This window comes from Chenopodium album, chromosome 26 (genome assembly GCF_948465745.1).
Source record: "Chenopodium album chromosome 26, dcCheAlbu1.1, whole genome shotgun sequence".
Classification (NCBI taxonomy): domain Eukaryota; kingdom Viridiplantae; phylum Streptophyta; class Magnoliopsida; order Caryophyllales; family Amaranthaceae; genus Chenopodium; species Chenopodium album.
In genome coordinates this window covers 7,231,644-7,250,378 of record NC_137859.1, presented here as the reverse complement: position 1 = coordinate 7,250,378, position 18,735 = coordinate 7,231,644, and the positions used below count along the sequence as shown (strand labels likewise).

Sequence of the window (18,735 nt, the reverse complement as noted above, 5' to 3'; positions counted from 1 at the left end):
AAAGGTTGTTTTTGATAAATTTTCCTAATTTATTTTAGGATAATTTAACCACATATTACTAAATTGCTCATGCTCTCTTACATGATGTCATTGTGCCTTATTTTCCTTCTATTCTCATGTTAAATTGAATTTTTTTTTTTTTTTTTTTTTTTTTTTTTTTTTTTTTTTTAACATACATTAGAATGGGTTAGGTAAAAGATTTGCTAGTAGTTTCAACATAATTCATAATCAAGTCATTAACATGTATTTTCCCTCAAAAAAGTCATTAACATGTATCAATTATCATGTGTTACTATTTATTTAACGTTTTTCCACATTTAGGGAATTTTTTAAATTGAGAAAAAATAAAATATTTGTGAAAGTGGGATTAGTTAGAGAGAAATTATAATATTGTGTTCTTTCAAAAAACAGAGATGTTACAATTATTATAAAACATACATTAAAAAAAAAAATTTAAAAAAAAAAGTGTTTCGCTTATTACATTTTTCGCTCATATTGCTAGAATATACCACCTTGTGATTTATCGGATTATATTTGAAAAAATTATATACAATGACCATACAAATTTATCAAACCAAAATATTTTCTCATACTTTTTGGCAAAGGAAAGACTGTTGTGTGATTGTGTAACAATCATAACCTCATTTTAAACTGACACTCCGCTTATCTGAAGATTCTCTTTCAACCACTTTTCCTGTATGGCTACGTTTAGCAGGGGTGCTCTTGGAGGTTGTGTCATGCCTACTTAGAGACCGCTGCAAGATACGAATTGGGATCCCGCCCATATCAAAGTCTTCTTTCAAAGATTTTGTCAAAAACCGTATTTCTGTATCTGACAGCACTGTTTTCCCCTTCACAAAGGCAACAAATGTTGGTGGTCGAGCCTTCACTTGTGTGAAGTACTTGACCTTTGGTTGTGCAGCCTGATCTTTCCAAGAGTGCCTGCTCATAACCTAGAAACAGAGAATCAACACCTTTAGGATCTGAAAATCAGTACGCTTGGATCATCTGAACTCAATTCAAATTAGGATTTCATTAGCAGGCACTGATTCTTAGTCAAGACAATACTTGAGCTTTTATATTTCCATCCGACCTCAAACAGAGAAATGGCACCTTTGCCATATTTTGGTCACTGGTTTGTCTTCCACAGACTAGGAAGCTACCATGGCTAACCATTAGTAATAGAGTAAATCATGGACTTGTAAATAATTATCAAGAATTCAAGATCAGGACACCGGCAGATCCTGCTTTGTCTTAGTCAATTAAGTCACAATTTACTCACCAACACATCTTGACCCTTGTGTCAATTAAGGAAAATGAAAACATACCTTTCGCAACCATCGATTAAGCCGGGCTGTTGACAGCCGTAGACACCATTTCTCGTAAGTGTCAGTAACCTGACGCATGACTGCTATACGACCCTTTCCCTCCCGAGCAGAAACAAATATAACTGGTATTCCAGTTACCTGATGACAGGAGAGGGTTACTCAGTTTTACAAAAATAAGACATTTCATGATCTCAGTTAAGATTTTGGTGCATAACAACTTAACAAGTCAAGGAGTTAAGTTTATTTTAAGTACACGTTATAAGATATTTATATATGACAATGTTACATCGATTACCAAAAATCGATTGGTCAGTTATTTTTCAAGAAAGAGAGGAGGAGAAATTCAAATTAGGGTTTCTTCATAAACAGAGAGATCTGTGAGACTGACTAACAAACTCCTTCCTTTCACCCTCTCTTCCCCAAGTTCAAAAAAAAGGAATAAAGCCCAATTTTCTCAGATGCATATAGTTTTCTTATTTCCTCACTCATAACTGAAATTTGGACAATCAACTCCTCACCCTTATATTCTCTCATACACTGCATACCAGACCCCTTGATAATTAAAGCACAAATAAGTTTTGTGGGAATTACTATATCATTAGTGCATCGAAGATAATAGAACTGACTCATCAAACAAACTCGTATGTTAACATCTTGAAACACTATCACAAGAGATAAAAAGTATTAGCAACAGAGAGCTATACAATGAAAGTTTTAAAAAGCAAACCTGCGGTATAAGTTTCTGAATCTCTTCAGGAACAGCTTTAATGAAGTCTTCATATAACTTAGACTTCTGTTTTCCTTTCAAAAGATCCATTTTGTTTACAATTACTATCAAACCACGTCCTTCTTCCACTGCCTGTCTAGCTATAACTATTTCTGCATGCTTCATGCTCCTCTTGGTCTTTGCAACCTAATAGCCAAAATGAGGAGACAATAAACAATCAAAAATTTATTATGGTAAACTAACAAAAAGAGGAAGCAAATCAAATCTATATAAAGAAAGGCACAATTTGAGAGAGAGAGAGAGGGCAGGCTTTATGCCAGACAGGGGAATCTCTATTGCCTCTATTACAACAGTTTCTCACACAGCTAAAAGGAATTGAACTAAATCTAAAAGACATCATGCAATCAGCATGCTAGGAATTTGACGCAGGAGCTGCATACTTCAAGAGCTTTTAGCACTATTACTACATATATTTCTTATTTACTACAGTTTCTCGCACTTTAATTTTTCAAATTGTTTGAGCTTCTGATTTTACTATGTGCTATTCTCCAATCATCGTGATTGTTTTGATTCAAAAACAGCCTTTCTCATATAGTTGCAGGCAATGATGCATGGCTCAACAACCTCTTCAAACCCCCACCCAAAAAGGTTGGAGTTGCCTCACTTTTTGATTAAGTGAATGGGTTAGCAAGGAAGTTGCTGATGAGAACAAGAAATGAAGATTTCAAACTATCTCTTGGTTACAAAAAATTACTAGTAAGATTTTGTCAATGAAAATATTCTTTTCCATATTAATGCTACGTAGCTTAAACAGTGGAGTTCTTCAAGAGTTCTTTACGATGAGCTATATCATTAAAACCGAAGGAAATGGTCTGTCCCATAGCAATTAAAGGGTAAATTGACCGTTTAAAGGAAGATTGTCCGTGGTAGACTTGAGTTTATGAAATCGGTGCAAGTCGTAAACGGGTAAATTGACCGTTTAAAAGAAGATTGGATGGTTTCATCCACCCAATTGGACTCCCAGATGGTATTAGGGACCATGGTAAATATCTCGGTAATTTTTATTTCCGGGCAAAAAAAAAGTCAAAATTTTCCAAAATAAAGGATATAATCCACGCTTTTTGAGCAGTTTTGGAGGTTTCGGGACCAGGAGTCAAAAAGTCTTGAGATATTAGGAGATACATCCTAGGGTCATATAATGCCGTTTGGAACCATATATAATCATTATATGTTGTCATAAATGTCCGTAGAAGGCTTGAGTTTATGAAATCAGTGTAGGTTGTAAACAGGTTAATTGACCGTTTAAAGGTAAAATGGATGGTTCTACCCACCGAATTGGACTCCCGGAGGGTATTAGGGTAAATGGTAAACATCTCGGCAATTTTTATTTTCGAGCGAAAAAAAGTAAAAAATTTCCAAAATTAAAGGCTATATCCACGCTTTTTGAGCAATATTAGAGGTTTCGGGACTCGGTGTCGAAAAGTTTTGAGATATTAGGAGATACATTCTAGGGTCATATAATGCCGTTTGGAACCATATATAATCATTAAATGTTGTCATAAATGTCCTTGGTAGACTTCAGTTTATGAAACCGGTGCAAGTCGTAAACGGGTAAATTGACCAGTTAAAGGAAGATTGGATGGTTCCACCCACCCAATTGGACTCCCGGAAGGTTTCAGTGTCCATGGTAAACATCTCGACAATTTTAATTACCGGGCGAAAAAAAGTCAAAATTTTCCAAAATTGAAGGCTCCACGCTTTTTGAGCAATTTTGGAGGTTTCGAGACCTGGAGTCGAAAAGTCTTAAGATACAAGGAGATACACCCTAAGGTTATATAATGTCGTTTGGAACCATATGTGGCCATTATATATTGTCATAAATGTCCGTGGTAGACTTGAGTTTATAAAATTGGTGCACGTTGTAAACGGGTAAATTGACCGTTTAATGGCAAATTGGATGATTTCACCCACCCAATTGGACTCTCGGATGGTATTAGGGTCCATGGTATCTCGGCAATTTTTATTTTCGAGCGAAAAAAAAGTCCAAAACTTCAAAAATTGAAGGCTATTATCCATGTTTTTTGAGCAATTTTAGAGGTTTCGGAACTCGGTTGTGGAAAAGTCTTGAGATATTAGGGAATCATCCGAGAGTCATATAATGCCTTTTGGAACCATGTATAATCATTACATGTTGTCATAAATGTCTGTGGTAGACTTGAGTTTATGAAGTCGGTGCAAGTCGTTAACGAGTAAATTGACCGTTTAAAGACAAATTGGATGGTTCCACCCACCCAATTAGACTCTCGAAAGGTATTAGGGTCCATGGTAAAAATCTTGGCAATTTTTATTTCCGGACAAAAAAAAGTCAAAATTTTCCAAAATTGAAGGCTATAGTCCACGCTTTTTGAGCAATTTTGGAGGTTTCGGCACCTAGAGTCAAAAAGTTTTGAGATACTAGGGAATACATCCGAGGGTCATATAACGCTGTTTGGAACCATATATAATCAATAATGTTGTCATAAATGTCCTTGGTAGACTTGAGTTTATGAAATCAGTGCTAGTCGTAAGTGTGTAAATTGATCGTTTAAAGGCAAATTGGATGGTTCCAACCACCCAATTGGATTCATAAAGGGTATTAGGGTCTATGGTAAACATAATGGCAATTTTTATTTCCGGGCGGAAAAAGTCAGAAATTTCAAAAATTAAAGGTTATTATCCACGCCTTTTGAGCAATTTTGGAAGTTTCAGATACCAATGTCGAAAAGTCTTGAAATACTAGGGGATACATCTGGAGGTCATATAATGTCATTTGGAACAATATGTGACCATTATATATTGTCATAAATGTAAGTGGTAGGCTTGAGTTTATGAAATCGGTGAGTTGTAAACGGGTAAATTGATCGTTTAATGGCAAATTGGATGGTTCCACCCACCCAATTGGACTCCATGGTAAACATCTCGGCAGTTTTTGTTTTCGGGGGAAAAAAGTCAAAAACTTTTATAATGGAAGGCTATTATCCACGCTTTTTGAGCAATTTTGGAGGTTTCGGGACCTAATCTTGAGATATTAAGGGATACATCCTAGGGTCATATAATGCCATTTGGAACCATGTATGATCATTATATGTTGTCATAAATGTCCGTGGTAGACTTGAGTTTATGAAATCGGTGCTAATCGTAACTGGGTAAATTGACCGTTTAAACGCAAATTGGATGGTGCCAACCACCCAATTGGACTCATGGAGGGTATTATGGTCTATGGTAAACATAATGACAATTTTTATTTCCGGGCGAAAAAAAGTCAGAAATTTCCAATATTAAAGGTTATTATCCACGCCTTTTGAGCAATTTTGGAGGTTTCAGGACCTAGTGTCGAAAAGTCGTGAGATACCAGGGGATACATCTCGAGGTCATATAATATTGTTTGGAACCATATGTGACATTATATATTGTCATAAATGTCCGTGGTAGACTTGGGTTTATGAAATTGGTGCAAGTTGTAAACAGGTAAATTGATCGTTTAATGGCAAATTGGATGGTTCCACCCACTCAATTGGACTCCCGGATGGTATTAGGGTCCATGTTAAACATCTCGGCAATTTTTATTTTTAGGCGATAAAAAGTCAAAAACTTCCAAAATAGTTGAGATGACAAATTGTTTGGGCATGTTCGGTCAAGCCTAACAGGAAAATAATGTTTGGTGATTGAAGATCAACAAGTCATTCATAGCCCTGGAGAATCATAAATGGTGAGGTGAGATATTTCTTTCCCAGACAAGGTTCTTATTTTAAAGCTTTGCCTTTTATCTGCCAGCTCTATAACACAATTATTTAGGGCCTGTTCTCATTGACTGAACTCAGCTGAGGTGAAATGAATATTTTATAAGAGAAGGAAATTAGGAGCTGAACTGACTGAACTGAGCTGAACTGAATTGAATTTCAACGTAAGAGAACAAACCCTTATGAAAAAATGACCCACTGTAGTAAGTTAAGATCCTCTCATAGGATAGCAAATAAAAAAGTGTAGCTTGAAGAAGAATTGGAATGAGTATTTAAGGCAAATAATGGCTTTGCTGAAGATCACAAATGATAACATAGCGTTACTAGTTTACTACTAATAGAATCAGTGGCAATTTGAAAATCAAATACTTGAGCCTTCGCAGGAGAGTTCTCGTTTCTTTTTTCATCCCTCATAATGAATGTTTTGCTTCTTATGAATCAGTGGTGATTTTCAAATTCTTATTTCTAATCATTTGACTAAATAACCAGCCTTTCGTAACAACAATTCTAAGGATTTTGAATACCCAAGGTACAGATGGAATCTCACCTACTCAGACCCTGTCTTATCAAAATTCATACAGGTTGGTTGTAGTTGCAGTTCTAAATACCTCTTTTGCTTTTATACCTTATTTATGGTATGGTTTACCTTATTATTTAAACTGAATTATATAAAATCTTCTTATCTAAATAAACTGTCTAATGTCAACCTTAAACATAGCACTGCAAGAGAAAATAAATGGCTCACCTCCTCTCCATCAAGAACCAATGCAATTACATGAGCCCTCATAAGATTTTTCCTGGTTTGCATAATGCTCAATGAAGCAGGGCCTTTCTCTTTTGTCCTCTCCAACCACCCAGCAGTGTCAACCTGAAGAAAGTAAACAAAAAATCATTCACATTTTTGGAAGTCATAAATCAGAAGTCTGCTAATTTGACATTTCATGTGATACATCTTGTAACATCCAGGAGTGTGTGATAGTACCAAACATTTAAGGAGGTGAAAGATTATATGTATTAAAATTAGTTTGAGATATTTAAATATACTTTTTTTTTGAGAAAAGTAAACTTTAAATATACTTTAGTAGAGCCATATTAATTAGGAAATTATCATTATCTGAATTCCTGAAGTATGTTCTTTCCGTGCATATTTATAATATGAAATCTTCTAAAAGCAGTGTCTAAACACATCAAATAAAAAATCTTAGCAGCTAAACAAGGTAAAATAAGTGAATAACTGTACTTAAGATTTGATAAATATGATGGAGGCTTTAGAAATGGTAAGACAATTACAAAAAATAAAGAACAGTAAGTTCTTGATCTCTCTGTGATAGTAATACAACACTACTACAATATAAAGTGTATCCAGAATAATACTGAGAGTTCATAGAGCAGGCTATTAGGATAACTAATTGTAAATGTATAATTAGAGTAGATTAAATAAAACTGGATCACAGAAACAACCTCTCAACTATTAATCAAGGACCATCCACACAAGACATAATACAATTACTCATGAAAAATTTCTGAATGCATAATCAGACTAAGGGAGGAAACAGGGGTAAAAAATTAAACACTGATAAAGACCAGCCACATAATGACCAATACAATTACCTCTTAAAACATGTCAATAGAAGAAATTTAGACCACATTAAAAAGCTTATGATGAAATGGGTTATTGAATACAGATCAAGACTTTATGAAGTTGCTATAAGTATTTTCTCATATTGGTAAGCATCAATAGGATATTGTACAGGTTAAAGACTTTATGGAACCATAATTTTATATGTACAGGTGCAGGCTTTGATAATCTAACGCTTCTTAAGAATATATGGAACCATAAATTACAAGAAATATAACAAACAAGTTTGAGAGCAGTTAACCATATAAGGGACTTGGTCTGCATGACCCAAGCCTGAAAAAGGTGCAAAACACAAGAAATACAGCCGGAAACAAGCTACGAAGAACCAGGGAGCAACTTAATCAACAGCACAGAAGCCACTTGATTAGGCATCTTTAGAGCAGTGTGGTACTACATTATGGACCTTCTTCACTTCAATCATGACAATGGTTAGCCCAGAAAGATTATGGGCTACTATATTAGCTTCTCTGCTATTGATCAGAAAAGAAATCTTTTAATTGATCTTGATGCAGGAGTACACATCAGAAAATGACTGCATATTCATAACAGCATTGGCAGATCTTGAAAAAAATTCTTTAGGGGGTCGATCAAAATTAAATGTGTGCTACATATATATACAATCATACAACTGAAGTAATACAAACAAATGAGACCAATATCGCCAAATTTATACTTCACTAATACTTCCTAAGGTTTAGAATAAAATTAGAGAAACAAGTAATAATAATAGCTACAGAATCTAGATGCTAGGAGATAAAGTAGGTGGAAAGGTCAAAATACTCAAAAGTGGGTTTTAAGCTTTAGCTTTGCAATTGTAGAGTATATTAGAAACCATATATGTAGTACATATAGTTGGGCCCACTCTTACATATTTTCTTTTTACTAGGCTATGTTAATAAAGTACAATAGCCACCCTAATATGCATAACAGAGATGAGCTTCTGCATTTCACAGCATCATTTTAATTGCGAATGCATCCATTTACACCTCCTGCTCTTGGAAGTAGAAGTACTTAGCATGCACTATTCTAGCCCACATCATACCTAATAAATGGACAATGAAGTAATAGTGAATGCAGGGTTTGATATTTGTGACAATAGCTATATACACTATATTAGACGATGCTAAGACGTCCTTGGAGAACAAATATTTTCCTAAAAAAATTGTAACACACACATAAGCGTATGGCAATTTCCTCTTCAAAGATGATATGTAAATATTATTGAGAGAAAATCAGGAATAAACGTATGGACCAGATGTGCATAAGAACACCGGAAAAGGCTGATGAACTTATCAAGGATCAAGGCTCTCAGAGTCTCAGATTGCATCATATATTTTAAAGGACTTCCCTAATATATCACCGAGTCACAAACACAAAGGATGTAAAAGCAAGCTTGCAGACCAATCAGATTTTTTATGTTATTAACATTCTATGTTCATGACACATATGAGAAGAAAGCAAAGCAGAGCACAAATTGATATACATCATATAGAAAGAATTTATGAAGACATGGCAAACAATAGTTATAATACTATAAACAGCTACAATAGAATATTTTTCTTTGATCATGCTATTTAAAGTTCAATAAGTATCACCATGAATTACCAAAATAAAAAAAATAAAATAAAAGGATAGAACAAGAAGCACTCTACCATATATACAGTTCTGCCATCATACTGAAACTGAGCTCGAATAGAATCTCTTGTCAAACCAGCTTCTGGTCCCACCAGAACACGCTCTTCTTGTAATAATGTATTCAGTAAGGTTGACTTTCCAACATTGGGCCGTCCAACAATTGCCAGCTGTAGAGGTAGCTTAGATTCTTCAGGCTCAGGAGAGCTTTCCAGAGTAGCTTCATCTACGAATACAAAGATTTTATATCCAAGAATAATGAGATCAAGCAAAAACAAGCTTGTCGAATGTGGTAAACAGAGTCAGAAATTAGGCAGTAACTCAGTAGTCAGTACAGTAAGCAAATCAATATTTTCATTAGAGATGGAAACGAAACATCATGACGACTCTCTCTGTCGCAGAATAACTGGGACGTTGGACTTTTTTCACTATGCATGTATTAGAATTGACTATAATTCTTTTTTCTAACATAATATAAATTTTTATTATATAATCTTCAAAGTTATTTCATTTATAGTTAATTATAGAAAAATAAAGTCAAACTAGTGCATCAGCTTGTGTGCAACCTGTCCATTATTTGGGAGTATAAGACAGTTTGAAACAATAATATAATATAGTATAACCATGACAATGCAACAGAAAATTCACATATCCTCAGTCACAAACTGGAAAAAAGACCAAAGGGAGAGAAAGTATGTAAAAAAACATGCATGTGCACCACAACGTGAACATGAAATCATGCATTCCTATGTGCCTCAGAGACACAAAACTGAGAAAGACAAATAAACTGGTGCTGCGAATCAACATAGCTTAAAAACTATCAAAGGCAAAACTTATAGAAAAAGAAAATGGTTGAATAATAATCATAAACTGGAAATTACAGCAAATGTCAAATGATGCATGATATTTAGCTCATTAATCTAAAATACTCCGTATTAGTTAGCATGGCTAGCTGACAGATGTTGAAATAAATGAACATTTTAAAGTAATAGTAGCAAGTTCAAATGCCACTCAAAAGCTAGTTTTAATCTTTCAACATTTTTCTTACTTTCCTTTTGCACATGTGCAGATTGACAACACTGTTGGCAAACAAGACAAGGCAAAATTAAGATCATGACGGGGTAGCAAAAATGAGGAGCAGAACAACCATGTAGTCCACAAACTCATCCTCCTAATTCTTAAGCACAAACAGTTATTTACTGTGGCAGATTAGTAATTATTCAATGGGAACTTAACAAAATAAACTTGTCCATATCGTTTCCCCTTGTCAGTAGTTCTACAATTGTATTCCTTCCTCCTTTTGCATCTTTCTTACCTTTCCCAATCACTAATGTTTTTCTTTAACGATAACTGATGTTTTTTCTTTTGAGAAGGAGAGGGGGTAGATGAGGGGAAGCTGTTGAGTAAATTAGCACACATACAGACATACTGCGTAATTATATAAAGACAGCTGAAGCCATTTTGGAATTATAAGAATTGTCCTATAATGTGTAACAGCCAAAAGGTACACTGAGGAAGTGAGGAGCCAACTACATGTTTTCAGCGGAAAGAAATTATTGCACAATGCCGCAAAAAATTAGAGTCAGCAATGACTATAAATGATTTAAGAAATCTTCAAGAGCATTTTTTTAGGAAGGTCAAAAATCACCTACCATTTATGATTTGGAGCATATGATCCTCCAGCAAGGGCTTTAGAGCACCATAAAGTTCTGACATGCCCAAACCAGTCTCGGCAGATATAGCAATAGGGTCACCAAAACCTAATCTGTATGCTTCACCAGCAGCTGCTGCAAGTGACCCATCTGACTCATCTAGAGATTCAGATTTATTCATCACCAGAACAATTTTAATTCCAGGTGCATGCTTACGCAGCCACTTCCCAACCTGTAAATCCATGGATTGCAAGCCATCTCTACATGATTAAGAAAGGGAGATATCAATATATACATAATCTGTCACTTGTTGTCAAATTATGAATAAAGTATCAAAAGATAGGGAGTAATCAAAGGGATCAAAACCATCTTTCACACAAACCTCCTTGATTTTATAATACCTTTGAACATCATGCTCTGTAACTTCTTAAAAGTTCTGGTGTTTATAACTTAAAAAGTCCCCAAGAATTAACCTTGATGCACTTTTCTGTTACAAAATAATTACTAATTTCTCAAGTCTGTTCCAGCAATTAAAATTTCCATCACTCTTTCTGCTTAAAGACAGGACTCACAAGTCATTCTTCCCCACACCAAAGAAATAGCACATACCTTGCAGCAATCAAGAAGATGGCAAACTGGGATCTCGACAACACATTGGCGGTCATATCTGCAGTTCGTCCCAGGATAGACCCTGAAGTTGCCGCCACTTCTAAGCCAGCTGAATCAAGTACCTGGAACCGCAAATCACCCAGTTTGGCAATCCCATCCCGTATATCACGAGTCACATGATCAGCAGGAGTGTTATATACAAGAGCCTCTCTCCGCTGAATTAAACTACAATGACAACACCAGCATTAACATAAAGAATCAATATCACTAGTCACTCAACACAACTATCACTAAGGAATTCGGACTAAACCAAAACAGTGTACCGGTTAAAGAGGGCAGATTTGCCCACATTTGGCCGCCCCACAATAATAACAGTAGGAAGCAATTCCTTATCAACCTGTGTAAAGTCCACCAGCTTCTTGCTCAAATTCTTGGGTTTCACTTCTTCAACAAGATTCTCCTCAGCAAGCTCGGCATTACAGTCGAAATCTGACTTTTCAGATATGCAAGTGCTAGACCCCGGCAAACTACAAAAACCGGCAATGCTCGTGCATTGGCACCTTGAAGGCAAGCTAATTCCTAATCCAACACAACCTCCTACTCCTACTCTACCTTTTCCATATACCCAATTACCTAATATTGAACCTGAAATTCCAAAAATTATAACCAGTCCTGAGTTCCAACTTAGCAATATAAACCATTTACTCAAACAATACTTGATATATATGCAATCAAATCAATATTCCAATTTCTCTAGAGCTACAAGAGTCATTCTCCAATAATATCACAACATAAAACAATGAAAATCACATAAATTCAAGTAAATCAACAGAATATATACAACAAAAAAAAAATAAACTTCAATAATCAAAAAGAGAAAAAAAAGATTGAACTGGGTATTACCAAAAATTGAAGTTGGGGATGAATTAAGAACATTTCCACCATTGCAAAGGTAATTTGAAACTGGGTTATCAACCAATACACTAATACTTCTGCTGTGAATTAAAACCTGAGAATTTGTTTGGTAGAGAAAACCTAAAAAAGGGTGTCTCCTTTTTCCAATAGATATTGCACGAAGCCATGAATTCGGCATCACAGAGCTTTCTTATTGTACTGTGAAATCAAAACTAGCTCTTGGGGTTCTTCTGAAATGAATTAAGCTTGAAAATGATTTGTTGTTTTGTTCACTATTTTCTACCAGTGGCATTTGCAATAACATTGATGAGAGAAAGACTGCATAAAATTTGAGTTCAACTTAGCCAATTTCAACTTCTTAGGAGCAAGGATTGAAACCTGGGAGAATTTGAGACCGAAGAGTTCTGAGGACTTGTTAAATTGTTATGGCCATTATGGGGTTTTTGTTAGAGTTGGGCATGGGGCGGGTCGGTATGTGGGTAAAGCAGCCCTTCAAAAGCCCAAAACAGCCAAAAAGTACGAGACTACAAGAGTGGCTAAGGGTCTGTTTTGATAAACTGAATTGAGCTAAACTAAAGTGAGCTGAATTGAATATTTGATATGAGAAGGAAATTAAGAACTGAACTGAATTGAAAATAATCTGAAGAGAACAGACCCTAAGTGGACATGTATCGTGCATGAACATCATTTTAAATCTTATTTAAGGACACTTTAAATGACACGTGGGTCGGGTCTCGAGTGTACATATACCCCATTTATGAAAGATCAACATAAAGTATAAGCTCTTTACTTAGTTCGTTTGAGGCACAAGGCTTGTTGGCATGGATTTTGGGCCTACGTGTCCTAGCTTGTGGCCAGCTTAAGCTTTTGCTTTGTGTAATCAAACTTTAAACCAAAATATCATATTTACCCCTTTTAAACCATACTAAATCGATAAGTCAAATTGTGTCAACAAAAATGCTCCATACTAAGTCTATTTTATCATGCATTTTTGGCAGGTTAGGTTGAATCGTAAAAAAGTTCAATACAAGCAAGACTTACCATGTTAAGTGACCATTAAATAGGCTCATATGTAGTTGTAGACTTGTGGACGTTGTAGTACACTAGTGTCTAGTGTTAAGAGATTATAGATAATTTTGAACATGAAAATGTTTGTGAATTGCCATCCATACTTCTAGAGTAAATTCTTAGCTAGATAAGGTTTTAGAGTCAATTTGAGCAAGAGTGTAGATCATTCAAATTTGTTATTAATTTATTATGATTAGCGTTCAAAACGACTCATTGCAAGAATATCCATGTAGTAGTTAAGAAAGTACAATAACAATTAAATCAAGATCAATTAAATTAAATTCCAAAGAGGTTATGCCTTAAAATGGTCCAATTAGTCACCATGTAACCAAAGTAATGATAAAATCTAGTATACACTGTGCATATTGTAACCGAGCATAATAACAATAGTTTGGTGAACTGAGTATGAGTAAATTTGAGCTCATCATTAGGATCAACCATTTTATACCAACGAGCAAATAATAACTGCAAAAATTGTAGCAGAATGGCGATAAGTTAGACAACTAATTGCTTGCTCGTCGATTAGTCATGTTGTTTTCTTCATACTTAGAAGCCTTAGCAGCTTCAATGCGAATTTGGTAGTAAGCAACGAGTCGTTCCCAAGGGGGAAGATTTTCTTTTATGACTTTGCAGGCAATAAAATCATCTTTCCATTTGCTTAGCAATGGGAATGACTCTTTTGTGAGTATTTTCTTTCCGGCCGCCTTTTGAATGGCGTCAAGCCAATATGCAATGAAGTTTGCAACTATGTCAAGATAACCTATGCTTGTTCCTCCAAAGAATTTCTTCCCTTTGAGTTCCTTTTCCAATGCATTCAAATTGTCACGCGCTTCCTTTTCTGCTTTAACTTGTTCATTTTCGGGTCCCCAAAAGGCTTTCCAAATTGAAGGGAGGCACTAGATATATGAACAACAAATTTCATTAATTTCATCCAACAATTCTAGTCTAAAAAATATACAAAAATACCTTTTTACATCTTAAAAGATGTAAATCATGTAATATACAGAAATTAAAACACAAGACTTATACTTCATTTCATATTGCTTGATAAACATGTGCTTAGTGCTAAGATTGTGTTCTACAAGACCATTTGAGTTACATTTTTTTTAATCAAAAATTTCTACACAAAATTGAATAATCCAATTTGTAAATATTTTGAAATGCATGTATCTTTCATATGAACATAGAATCAATCAATCTTGAAATGAGCTACATTTCCTTAAATTCCAATTTCCCTTAATCAAATAAGATGGTTGGCTACTCAGGCTCGTCGTCGACAATTGCTTAGTTGGTCCTTCTAGTTTAAGTGTGTTTTTTTTTCTTTTTTAGGACTTCTTGTCAAAAAAAAAAAAAAAAAAAAAAAAAAAAAAAAGATGATTTTTGTTTAATATCCAAGACCAAAGAAAAGGAGAATGAATGAATGGAACATAATATATATGACAGCATATGTAATATGTTACCTTCTCATCAATAAATCTAGCCCAAAATCGCGCCATAGCTCGTTCATAAGGTTGTTCAGGCAAGATGGAGGGTTTGTCATTCCACATCTCATCAATGTACTCCAAGATGACTAGTGACTCCGCGATTGGCTTACCATCACGGACAAGAACAGGAACCTTTTTATGAACAGGATTGTTCTTAAGAAGCTCAGGACTTTTGTTCTGAATATCTTCTTCAATGTAATCATATGGTAGACCTTTCAAACACAAAGCAATCTCTACTCTCTTACTAAAAGGGCTGCACCATAATCCTAGCAGCTTCATTTCTGGATCCATAGCCGCCATAATCATCGATCAAATTTTCGACTTTTCTTCAATTATTCCTCGAAAATTTCAAGTTTTAGATTAGGCTAGGATCATTTTCTTAGACCATATATATATACACACAAGTTTATGTAGACTAATAATTGATTAATTTTACACTAATTTATTAATTAATCATCACATATAAGTCATAAATATTCCACCGGTCCATATCACTCTAATTGTACATATAATTGTATTGTATTATATGTTGAATGTTCATAAAAACATTATACTAATTTCTTGTGACATGATCAATGATATCATTTTAGTAATATTTTGACTTGAAGCGTTCATATTTTTTTTTTAGTAGAACTTTCTATTTATTATAACAATTTATGTATTCCATTTGTGTCAAATTCACCGCAACATGGAAGGGTGTTCTCTTTATTCTGAGTCAATGTCACTTAAATAAAATTCTTGTTTTTTTTGTTTCACACTAGAAAATAAAAATTCTAAAACATATTAGATCAATATTATTGAATTGTTTCATTAGTTTTAGTTAGAGTGTAAAGGACAGAGTGTTATTGTACTATTGTACTATAGCTAAGCTGAATAACGACAAGTCGACAACATTAGATATCTTGGTGATTACCATGCCACTATACGAAAAACGGATAAACCATAAACGGTATATATTGTTTGTATACAGACACCTTAATTATATAGATTACTTCAATGCATCACTTATAAAATTGATCTAGTTACGTGTAGCCTAACCCAAACAACAATTTCATTCAATTAATATATATCTTGATGAATTCGAGTGAAGGTGTATTTTCAAAATATTAATTTAATTTCTATAATACAAAAACGTAATTAACTATTCGAATGGTCAAATATGTGTCATGATTATATTAGAAACCAATTAAGACAACTAATTTGAGACACGGAGTACAAATACTTCGATAATTTATGGCATGTTCAAACTGATATGATTGGATAACTCTCAATTTTCTATGGCTTGATTGCAACGTACATGTAGACTTTTTTAGATGCGACCCGCTTATATCTATAGTAAAATAGATATAATTTTAAACCATATATGCAATGTAGGATTAGCCAAATGCGTGGAGGGACATTGTCCGTACAATTTTATGGGAGTAATATCAAACAAAAGGGAACTTTCCCCTTCAATTTTTTTAATTAAGGGATGCTTTAATTTTCTTCTTTATTAAAGAAGAATTTTTCAAATAAGCACAAAATTAGTGCTTTCAACGTACATCCCTATCGATTTTTTTGGTTAGTTGGCCCACATCCTAATTTTGTTGGCATGTGGTCCAACGTTAAGTACAAGTGTTATTCATTAAAAACACTACTTAAACAAGTTGATTAGTTAGAAATCATTAGAAAAATCATTAATATTCAATAAGATTAATTAAGTAGACTTGGCACCTTTCGATTGGTCGTGCTCTACCACTTAAAGGTTGCCACATGGCTTCGGCATGCAACTTCTTCATGACACGCACAATTATATGTCTAGGAATTAAACTCATTACTTATTAAGTTATTAGTATATAACTTAGGAAATTTTGACAATTACCACCTTCTGTTATGTCCATTTTAGCAATTACCACCTTCTATTTTTTTATTTGAAAATTACCACCTTCTATTTTCAAAAAATCAAAAATTACCACCTTCTTGCCCCCCAACTACTACGCGACGTCATTTTGGGCCCATTCTTTCATTTTTCTCCCTTTTTCCCTCACATTTCTTATTCCTATTTGGATTATCATCTCCCCTTTCACTTTGTTTTACCCCAAACCACCAATAATTGTTAGTCAATTTTGATTTGAAGGAGTGGATTGAAGTGTTTTTGATTGTTTGGGGGAAAAAAGTGAGAGGGGGGGATGAAAATCGAGTTAAGAATGAGCAATGTGAAGGAAATAGGGAGGAAAAGGAAAGAATGAGCCCAAAATGACGTCATGTGGTAGTTGGGAGTCAAGAAGGTGGTAACTTTTGATGTTTTTGAAAATAGAAGGTGGTAATTTTCAAAATAAAAAATAGAAGGTGGTAATTGCTAAAATGGACATAACAGAAGGTGGTAATTGTCAAAATTTCCTATAACTTATAAGAGCATGGAAAGTTTCAATAAAATGGCAGCATGAGACACATTGCATGTTCATTGTTCAAGCTACACATCCAATTTTAATAATTTTTTGTATAATATACAAACCATATAATATATCATTTATGTATATTTTTTTTTCCAAGATTAGTAATTCTATAGTTTTAATGTCTAATAAAATTATCGATTTTCGTGGCTAGGTCAAATGCATGACATCTAAAAGAGTGCAATTCCGAGGGAATATTACCCCATGCAGATAGTGAAAGGGTGCTTATTAGATGTATATGTTTCTTATCAGTTTGGCCAAGTCCTTGCGGAGTTGCCGGCTGCAATTGGCGACCACATACCGTGGTGTGTGCATCTAGTCATGTACTCGTAGTAACCTTTTTATTACTCCTATATTTTAAAGATGTGGATCTTACGATTCAATCCTACTTCCTTAATTCATTGATCCAGCATGTCATTTCAATCCTAACAACATTACTTATTTCTTAGTAATCGACCTATAAATAGAGAGGGGAAGCAAGCAAAATAACACTTAAAAATCAAACTAAGAATATTTGGCAAGCTGTTTTTCCCACAAATTTCTATCTCTTGCTATGCTAAACGACGTATATATCTCATCACATTTGACTTTGCCTTCTTTCCTCCACATTTATCCTCACATATGCATCTAAGACATTCCTCGATTTTCCAATTATGTATGTAATGTGTATAATGCTAAACCAATAAACCCTATGCATTATTGATATCAAGCAGCAAAACCACACTTTAGAAATGAAAATGGTAGAAGTATGATCAAATGAACATAAAGGTGTTAAGATAAAACAAATGGTGCTTTAAACCATCCCTTATTCCCCCCCCCCCCCCACCCTTAGCTTGTTCATCTTTATACAAAACTCTTTATGATTGTTCTTTCGATTAGAAAAAGCCACCGTAAATAAATAAAATCACGCTTCTCTAATTCATGTCTTTGTTACACCTTCAATTCTTTGTCTTCCCCCCTTCGTTGTCTCCCTATTAAGTCTATCATGCACTCGTCCCTTGTCCTATTTAGAAAGACTCTTCTTACTTCCTATGTATAATTTCACATAATCAATATATATAGTGTTAACAAAAATCGTTAGTTCCCAATTAAGTCAGATAGAAATTAAATGCCGCAAGCTATATTGGATAACCAGCCCTACATAGCCTAAGCAAATATACTCCGTAGGAGATAATTTGTACATGTAATGTAACCAATAATTTAAGAGACAACAACGAACATACCATTACCATACCCTAAACAACATACTAGTACAATGAACACATTAAGCACTAAACTAACGTTAAAGGCTGTCAAATGCAATTGTTACACAAGATCACATAAGATTATCACAATTGATGAACAAAAACAAACCTATGCCCAAACACAAATTAAAATAATTAAGCATATAAAATATAAATCACGTACAATTTTAGTAAAAGAAAAGTTGATTCTATGCCCAAAAAGTTTCTACGGTTAATTTAGACTAAT

At 34.3% G+C, this 18,735-nt stretch overlaps 1 protein-coding gene and 1 pseudogene across 1 annotated transcript; both read right to left on the bottom strand.

Moving 5' to 3' along the window:
* Positions 1-387: 387 nt before the first annotated feature.
* LOC145617551 (uncharacterized) lies at positions 388-12,679 on the bottom strand. The gene is made up of 9 exons (XM_081672262.1): positions 12,270-12,679; positions 11,690-12,011; positions 11,367-11,591; positions 10,758-11,017; positions 9,126-9,331; positions 6,580-6,702; positions 2,056-2,241; positions 1,329-1,466; positions 388-953 (listed from the first exon to the last, which is right to left on the bottom strand). The coding sequence occupies exons 1-9, from the start codon at positions 12,457-12,459 to the stop codon at positions 642-644; spliced, it is 1,962 nt and encodes a 653-aa protein (XP_081528388.1). The 5' UTR covers positions 12,460-12,679; the 3' UTR covers positions 388-641.
* A 1,173-nt stretch (positions 12,680-13,852) lies between these two features.
* LOC145616730 (glutathione S-transferase U8 pseudogene) lies at positions 13,853-15,224 on the bottom strand (annotated as a pseudogene).
* Positions 15,225-18,735: the final 3,511 nt, after the last annotated feature.

Bases quoted from the DNA above. Each gene is read 5' to 3' on its own strand.
- LOC145617551 (XM_081672262.1), bottom strand. From the start codon at position 12,459: ATGCCGAATTCATGGCTTCGTGCAATATCTATTGGAAAAAGGAGACAC. The intron at 11,018-11,366 runs GTATGTGCTATT...TTAATCATGTAG, and splicing joins ATCTTCTTGATTGCTGCAAG to AGATGGCTTGCAATCCATGG. The intron at 954-1,328 runs GTATGTTTTCAT...CTCTGTTTCTAG, and splicing joins TTAATCGATGGTTGCGAAAG to GTTATGAGCAGGCACTCTTG.